Source organism: Myotis brandtii, unplaced genomic scaffold (genome assembly GCF_000412655.1).
Source record: "Myotis brandtii unplaced genomic scaffold, ASM41265v1 scaffold251, whole genome shotgun sequence".
Taxonomy (NCBI): Eukaryota; Metazoa; Chordata; class Mammalia; order Chiroptera; family Vespertilionidae; genus Myotis; species Myotis brandtii.
In genome coordinates this window covers 2,773,543-2,782,565 of record NW_005359516.1, presented here as the reverse complement: position 1 = coordinate 2,782,565, position 9,023 = coordinate 2,773,543, and the positions used below count along the sequence as shown (strand labels likewise).

The 9,023-nt window shown below is 54.8% G+C and overlaps 1 protein-coding gene across 1 annotated transcript; it reads right to left on the bottom strand.

The window, feature by feature from the left end:
- Nucleotides 1–2,514: 2,514 nt before the first annotated feature.
- Nucleotides 2,515–8,814, bottom strand: ASPRV1 (aspartic peptidase, retroviral-like 1). Its single transcript, XM_005867835.2, has 2 exons — nt 8,749–8,814; nt 2,515–4,030 (listed from the first exon to the last, which is right to left on the bottom strand). Exons 1-2 carry the CDS (start codon nt 8,812–8,814, stop codon nt 3,077–3,079), a joined length of 1,020 nt encoding a protein of 339 aa, XP_005867897.1. The 3' UTR covers nt 2,515–3,076.
- Between the last annotated feature and the right edge of the window lie 209 nt (nt 8,815–9,023).

Here is a 9,023-nt window from a genome sequence, read left to right as displayed (position 1 = left end):
TGATAATGTTAATTGGTAAAATGTTAATATTGGGGGAAATTAGGTTAAACATATATGGAAATTCTTTGTACTACTCTTGCAAATTTTCTGTAAGCCTGAAATTAAACAAAAGCTTAAAAATAAATGTTTGCTGGATGAAAGCACGAGAAATTACCTAGCACCGTTGAGAATTGGGAGGCATTCAGTTTGTGGTGGTCACTGTTAGAAAAGAGGGGTCTTGTGGGGCCGTGAGTTGCCCCTTCACTAGTGGGATCAGAATGTTCTAGGCCAGGGCTTTCGTGTGCATGCGAGTCACCTGGAGATCTGGTCCGAGGCAGGTGCCGGCCTGGGCGAGGATGAGATGCTGCGTTTCTAACCAGCTCCCAGCTGGTGCTCAGGCACCTTCCTGCTGGCCCCAGGACCAAAGGAGGTGGATACACCTGAGCTTTAGGCCGGGCGCATTGGGCCCATCTGCTGAACCAGCTTTAATTGCTCTTCCCAGGCGATTCCAATGCAGCCAGGGTTAGAGCTTCACATGACGCCTGCCTGTCTCCTCCTTTCCATCCTCTCAAGCGCAGGCCCTAAGTCTGAAAACTGCCACGGCTTTCAAGCTAGATTCTTTGCTGCTCTTTTACTCCAACCTACACCTAGAAGCCAGATCTTTCTTGTCCTCCACCATTCAAACACTCCTTGCAAGCCAGCCCAAACTCCTCGTCCAGGCATCAGCCCTCGGCGCCGTGGCCGACCCACTCCCTGGCCGCTCTCCAGGGCTCCCCCTGGTACTCTGCTCCTAGGAGAGCGGCATTCACCACCCACAGCCCAGGTTTCACCTTCACACATTGAGGGGGGTGGGTGGCACTGGTAACCCCCGCACACACGCACTGTACCCATCTTAAGTCTCACTCGGGGTGAGACAAACAGCGCTCTAGTAAGAACCACCACCTAGTTCCTTCCTCCATGGGCCCCCTCCGCACGCGGGCCCCAGCTGGGCCCTCATGCTCCCCCAGGAGAACCGGTGGCTCAGAGCAGGGAGGAGAGGTCCCTGCAGCTGGGACACAGGTCACCCGCTCTTGTCCACCAGCCGGCTGTGCACGGGGAAGGGCAGGGAGAGGGTGACTCGGGTGCTGCCTGGAATTCTGGCCTGGCACCCATTCCCTGTGCCCGCACCCCTGCCCACTTCCCCACCCACCACTCCACAACCTCCCCGCCTCAGCCCAGCCTGTGGCTAGGAGCTGAAGGAAATAGGTTACAGGGAGGTGCCACCTGCGTTGTCCCCTCAGGGGAGGGTTTGGCCTAGTAGACAAGCAGCTTCTGTTAAAAGTTAAAACCAAACCTAAGAAGGGAGACCTGGGAGGTGGGGGACAGGAGAGGGCCTCCTTCCCCGTTCTCCTACCTCCTTCTCTGGTTCTGTCTCCACTTCATGGCTCCTCGCTGGGCCCACCCTCCTCCAGGCCTCGCTTTCCTGGGAGAAGACTTCCCCCTGAAGCAGACCCGCCCATCACCCAAAGTTCCTTGGGGCTGACGAGCTAATTCCCCTGATGATGTTTGGCTGCCCAGGGCTGGGCTTCAGTAATCACGAGGCTCAGGGGCTGAGCAGGTGCCTCGGTTTACAGATAATCAGCTGGAATTCGAGGGGGAGCAGCGGCTCTCAGCTCAGACTAGCTTCCAGAAGTCCAGGGGCAAGTCATACTCACCCTCCGGGCAGGCTGCTTGTCTCGGGGTGTCCCAGTGGAAACCTCAGGACAGGCTTATTGAACAATCAGGAGGGAGGGGACGAGGCCCTTCTCACCTCCCAATGAAAGCTCTCAAAGCTTTGTACCACAGTCCCCTTTTGGTTGGGATTTTCAGATTCCTGGCCCTGCTCATTCCAGAGAGGCGGGCAGGCATTTGGAAGCAAATTATGAGGTAGACCCTAAAAGAGATGGACACCTCATTCCCAGATCTGGGAACCCCTCCCCCCACTCCATCCTGCCTCTCCAGTTTGAGGCTCATTCCAAGTCCTTCCAGCAAGAAGCTGTCCTCCCACCACCCGGGCCACCCTGGCGTCGCCACATCCCCTTCTCCCAGAACTCCCTTGGGTGGCCCATGCATGCCAGCACTTGTCCCTGGCCTTGTGTTCTGCCCCCAATCCTGGCTCCCGGGCGGCTATAGGAACCTTCTTGCCAGGCAGATCCTTTCCCATCTGTTAACAAGCACTGTAATGTTCCAATCCCCGATCAACACACCTCACAAATAACTTTAGGGTAACTTTTGGGTATAAGGGGCAATTCTGATGCTATAATATTATAGTTTGAAATGATTAGAGGAATTATGACTCCATTAGAAATGATGGTAGGAATTATGGAGAAAATAAGTCAAAATATTTGAAATTGAGGCTGTCATAAAATCCAAGATACACAGTCACCATCTATGTATTCTCCTATACCCAGGGTAGGCACTCAGTAAATACTGGAATCTTCCTCCTCTTTGACATTTACACCCTGTTTTCCTCACCCTCTCACATCCATCCCATTCGTCCCCAATCAACACATGATGTGGTTTTGCCATGAGTCAATCTTTATTGGGTTTGGAAGTAATGAGTTATTGGCACAGGACTCCATGGGTTTCAAAGTAAATGACAGAAGGAAATATACATCACACAGGTGGGAAGGCCCGGCAGGGAGGAGTCCCCGAGGAGCTGTGAGGACCCTGCAGCCAGCCCAGCGGATTCAGGCTGCACAGACCTGGGGAGAAGCAGCCATGTCTCAGGGGTCTAAGAGATCCTCTAGTCCTCTCTCAAAGACAATCACTTCTAGCCTTCATGGAACCTTCTTCCAGCCTTTGAGTCTTTGCCACCAAGAGCAGCTTGGCAACCGTGAGGACCCGCTCTCCCTCTAAGAAAGCCAGCCTGCTCTCCCACACCCGTGCGGTTCCCAGTGAAGCCTCCCCCACCAGGGCAGATTCAGGTCCCTGCAGAGGGAGGAGGGGATGAGTAGAGGAGGGAAAGAGTTAGTTTTAGAGGGTTGGCCAAGCCCAGGGATCCCCTGAGGACCTGCCCTTCCCCTCCGTTGTGGTGGGTCTTCCACCAGTATTTGGGGGGTAAGGAAATGGGGGCTTTTCAACAGGAGGGCTGCTGCCCCTCCTCTGAGGGGTCCTCCTCTATGAGCTCCAGGTCAAACTCATCTTCCAGGGACCCTCCAACAGGCAGGAGGCGGAACTTCTTCCCTTTCAGGGTGCACGTGCGATGCTCGAAGTCCAGGACGGCGTTGTGGTCCTGGAGCACATCGGTGCCGATGATGGCTTCTTCAGCACTGGCGTTGGCCACCAGGAACTCTGCCTTGAGCTTCAGTTTGCCCAGCGACACCACCGTATCCCAGATGCCCAGGATCTTCATTTCTGCCCCATTGGCCACTTTTACCACATTCTCAAAGGGCCGAAGGGTGTCCAAGTCCCCATCCGTGACCTCCTCCCACAAGTTCGGGTGGACCACGGACACCTGGGCCCCGGAGTCCACCAGGAACCTCACGGGCACTTTGCCAATTTTCCCCTTGAGGTAGTAGCCCTTACCCATGCTGTTGGCAAAGACGATCTCCTTGGGCAGGTGGCTGCGGGCGGCCGTGGGCCCCCCGAAGGTCTTCAGCAGGGTGTCTTTCACAGCCTCGTAGTCCCCCTGGTCCTCGGGACTGAGTCCATCGTAGGCCTTCAGGGCATCGCCCCTGAGGGACTCTTTCAGGAACCTTAGCTGGGTGGCATGGTCCCAATGGTTGAGGTCGTTGATGACCTCAAAGCGGTGCAGCCAGAGGTGGGGGGCTATATTGGCTCCATTGAAAGGCTCCGGGATGAAGGCGTGCTCCCGGCGGCCTCCCTGGCTCCTGGCTCCGCTACCGGCCATCCCTCTGCTCTTGACTGGAACGGCAGCAGCAACCCACGCCAAGTAGAGAAAGCCACAGAGCAGCGCCGGCGCAATCACGCTGGAGAACAAGTCCTCTCTAGTGTTGTGAGGTGCCCGGCCTGGGGCAGGCAGAAGGCACCAGGTGAGGGTTGTCTGACGAACTGCTGGGTGCAGAGGTGGCTACTGTGGCATGCTCACTCTGCAGAGCCTTTTTGATGCCTAGCCTGGCCCCCAGGGCTCCCCTTCTTCTTTGTTCTAGAAGCTCCGCCCCTGCTTGTCCTGCCCTCCTGCCAGCATCCTGCCCAACGAGCAGGATCAGTGCCTCGCCCTTCTGCATCCATCCATGAGACCGGCACAGGCCAGCCCACGTTGCCAGCCTCAGTCAGAGGGGGGCCACTCAGGTACCCTCCCCAGACTGTGCCCCAGAATAACACGTGAGGACACAGAAGACGTTAGGACATCCAGGTGTTTGTCATCAGCTGGAGAAGGAAGGGGGAGGCAGGGATCAGAGGCCCATCAACCTTTAGAATGGGGGAACCCTTTGCCCTCAGCCCCAAGTGACCACTGTGAGTGGTTAAAGGAAGGGACCTTACATTAACTGCACTCCTACTATGTGTGCGCATGGGGTGGGTGTTTTCTCATACCTTCTGAACCAAGTGTGGAATCCCATAAGATTCCCCAGAGAGGGAGAGAGAAGAGGGTCCCAGAATCAAGAATGCACAGACATAGTTTTTAAATGACGGGACACACACAGCATTTTCCATGAACTCGATTGCTACAGTAATTTTCCCTCGTTGATCACATCCAATTCTGAGTCAGAACTCTTCCAGGCTGGCCTCAGCCCCTGTGCCCTCACTAAGTCCCTGAAGTGGGCTGGTGCAGACCTTGAACTCTGGGAGTGAAGCCACCGGAAGCCAAAGCGGGATCCAGCTCCAGCTCCAACTCTGGGTGTGCCACGTGTGTCGTCTCCTCCCGATGGCCCCTCTCACCTTCCAGGAACCTCCCAAGAGCCCCTTCTCCCAGCCCCCCACCTGATCATTTATAAAAAGAGCAGCCAGGGAATTTTACTCCCATCTGTTCCCAGAAGGGGGAAGTCTGCCATATTGGTGAAGCTTTGGCTGGAGGAGGTTGGGCTGTATAACCTCCTGCTGAAAGGTGGGGGGTGCAGGGTCACCCCATGGATGCCCAGAAGGTGAATCTGTGGGCCCCAGGGCTGCAGCCTGACTTGGGCCTGTGCAGGGAGATTGGGGCTGATGGGGGGGGGCACTCTTATGATCCTTCAAATGACACCTCCTCCATGGAGCCTTCTACCCTGCCCCTTGCACGGGTGCCCACTCCCAGTCGAGTGTGTTGCAGTGTGTTGTGCTGGTTTATTCACCAGCCTGTCTCCTTTGATGAACCGGGGTGTGAGGCTCACACATATCAGGCAGGTGTGACTGTCTCCAGCCCCCACAGAAACTTATTCTGGGGTCAGCAGGTGCTCTCTGCTGGGCTCCAGGCCTGGCCGAGTGCTCTCACCAAACAGGAGAGACTAGGACAGGAGAGGAGCAAGAACCAGTGGCATACCTGTGGCCCTGGGCTGTTTTCCTGGCCCGTGGCCTATTCCTCACTGGCTTCCTGTACCACTCATCACCGTCATAGTACCTGGCTGAATCCCAGGGGACCCTGGCCCCAATCCTGCCTGGAGACAGTCCAGGTTCCTGTTGGTGTGGAAAGACCCTCATCCCTGCCACTGTCTTCACCCCTTCCACCTGACACAGTGAGCCAGCAGATAGGCAGCTGGGTCAACACCTCTCATCACAGCTGCCAAGCTAAGGTGGGGCCATTCCAGGAGCCCAGAGGAGGGGGAATGAAGTCACTGGAAAGGTGTCAAGGGCAGGTGGGTCTCTGAGAAGATTGCATAATAAATAATCCTGCACCCAGAGAAACGTCCCGGCCACCCGCAGGACCAGGAAGCCCCTTCCGCAGGCGGACTTCTGTGGACAGACGCCCAGCCCCTGGAATGGGCGTTGTTCTGTGGCCCAGGGACCTGACCTAGTGGCCTCCTGGCTCCCTGGTATTTGTCACACACACACACACCTGGTCCCTTGGCAGTGAGAATGGGGTGAGAGGCAGGTGGCTAATCAGCTGGCGAATTAGAGCTGCTAGATGCCCCAACTGTGGCTCTTCATACCACACTGAAGTCAGACCTCCCCAGGTGCTCTGGACTAGAAGGAGGCAGCCATGGAACTTGGGTCATGGCACTTCACTTGACTGGGTTTGGCAAAGTCATTTCCTATTCATCGCCTCATTGAACTTCATAACAATCTGTGAGGCCGACCAGCCCACCCTCCTCTAGGGTCTGAAGCACAGGGAGCTTGAACGTCTGGATGGCTCGCTTCAGGACCCGAGATGCCCAGTGCATGGAGCAGGGCATTCTGTAAATAAAATCTGGGAAGTGACCGTGCTGGGCTCAGGAAGGTGTGCAGCTAGGGCCTGGGGGCTTGTGCTGTTGATGGCCTCTGATGGGGACAAAGATCTAATGAGCAGTAAGCAAGAGCTGATTGTGGAGTCAAGAATTTCATGAGCCAGTTGTTAAACCAACTGGTAGCTTTGTGGAAGTATTTACACCACAGAAATTGGCAAATTCTAGATTAAGACTTTTTCCCCCTCTGGAAATCCAATTTATCATCACACCCCTGCATGAGGAAGAACTTGTTTTCCCTCTCTCCCCCGGCCCTCCCTCCCACTCTCCCTGGCAGACAAAGCGCCATGGCCAGTGCCTAACAAGTTTATAGTAATCTCCACTCATGCCTGGCCACTTATTGAAATCCCCTCTCTAGCCTAGCTTGCCCCATGTTACTCACAAACTTTACACTTTTGGGTCCCTTGGCTTGAGGCAGGGGGCCTTCCGCAGGGAGCTCCCCAGGCTGGCTGTTCACACAGTCCCATCTGGGATCCCTAAGACAGAAGCACATGGAACTGGTGGTTACCAGGAGAGCCTGGATGGGCTGAGTTTAGGGACTAGTCTCTGGCTAGGGTCAGAAACAGGGTGAAGTAAGTTCTCAAGTCCTTTGTGAGATGCCCGCCAGTGCAACACCCCAAAACCACTCAGGGACCTCAAAATTGCCATGCTATTGCTACACTGATGAGCTAAACCAGCTGGGGCAAACCAGGTGTCTCCTCCCAGAACCTCAGAAATCGTGGCTAATTATTGACAAGTATAGGTATTGGGGCGGGAACACCCTCATTATTACCCATTAGCATTTCCTGAGCATGTTCTGAAGCAGGCACCAGGCACTTAACCCGAAAGGAGGCAAATCAGGACAGTAAACAGGAAGGACGGAGGGAGTCCCCACCTCCACACCCCCACTGACATCTCAAGGCTGCGAACTCTGCCTGCACCATGCGGCCCCAGCTTCCCAGTGCCCCTTTGCCGCTTCTCCCCCCACCCCCACCCCATCCCACCCAGGACAGGGCCCATTAGGGCCCCTGAAAATTGAAGCACTTGGTGGGCAGTGAGGACGCAACTGAAAACCATGGGCTGCCTTCTCTGTGCTGTTTCTGCTGCCTGACGATTTCTGAGAGCACAGAGGGCATGGTGCTGGCAGGAGCCTGAGCCTTCAAGTCCTGAGGGTGGAGGCAGGGCCCAGTGATGCAGGGTGGGCTGGGAGGGGACCTGGACATTCTCAGGACATCTTTTTTAGCAAAGAGCTGAGAGACCTTATGGATTTGGGTGGCCCGGTGAGGCCCAGACTGGAACAGAGGGAGGGTCGGGAAAGGTGCAGCAAGCCCCACAGGGCACAGGCGCTGCTGCGGCTCCTCTCCAGGCTCATGAGGGGGATGGGGCAGAGGGAAGGGGGATTCAAGGACTCAAGACAGCAAAGCAGGGCTGAAGGGAGACCGGAGGCGCACAGTCTCCATTTGACCTATGAAGTCACACGGGCTCTCACTCAGAAAGGTCTAAACTTGGTCTGCTGCTCTGCTGTTGCTGTCTTGAAATTCCCAATAATTTATTTTTATTTATTTTATTTTTTTGTTAATCCTCACCAGAGGATATTTTCCCATTGATTTTTAGAGAGAGTGGAAGGGAGGGAGAGACACAGAGAGAAAGAAACACCAATGTGAGAGAAACACACCGATTGGTTGCTTCCCACAGGTGTCTGAACCAAGGGAGAGTGGAAGGGAGGGAGAGACACAGAGAGAAAGAAAGAAACACCGATGTGAGAGAAACACACCGATTGGTTGCTTCCCGCAGGTGTCTGAACCAAGGCCGGGGATTGAGCCTGCAACCGAGGCATGTGCCCTTGATCACAATCAAACCGGGGACCCTTCAGTCTACAGGCCAATTGCTCTATCCATTAAGCCAAACCGGCTGGGGTAAAATTCCCAATAATTTTGAATAAGGGGCCCACACTTTTGTTTTGCACCAGACCCTGTAAATTATGTGGCTGGTGTTGTCTCCAACCAACCTAATGGGGACTTCCCTTCACACACACACACACACACACACACACACACACACACCACAATACAAACGCACATACACACACCACACAAACACTCATTACCACACACCACACACATATACACTGTCTAAAAAAACACACACACTCCCCACCACTATACACTGGGCACATGTAAAACACACAGTCACTACAGTTCACAGTTCAAAACAGCTGAGAAACTGTGTAACCTGCATATAGATTCAGCTCCCACATTTCATTTTACATATCTATTTGCACACATTTACATTGAGCATTAAAATCATATTTATTGGAGGCACCTGCTGTTTATTAGCCTCTGGGCACACTTGCTGGCTCAGAAGACTAGGTAGGTCCCCATCACCATGGCTTACAAGCCAATGAAAACAGGATTCAGATGTTTAACCGCCCAGTTTTGAAGAGTTTAAGACCAACGTGTATGTGCAGGTCGGCCACTTGAAGCAGCCCCATCACAGCCACGCCGCTTTGAAAGTGGGTCATCCTGCCATCTGCCCTCCCACGGTGTGGGCCAAGGACAGGATCCCTCCGTGGTTGCCACCTCTGGGCACTCGCCGCCACGCGAGAGGTCCCACTTGTCTGCACAGCTCCCGCCCAGCCCTCTGACGCCCCAGCCCCGGGTTGGTGTGACTGTGTCGGTGTCCTAGGAGCAGGGCCACAGCGGCTCCCAGCATTCTGTGTCAGCGGTTATG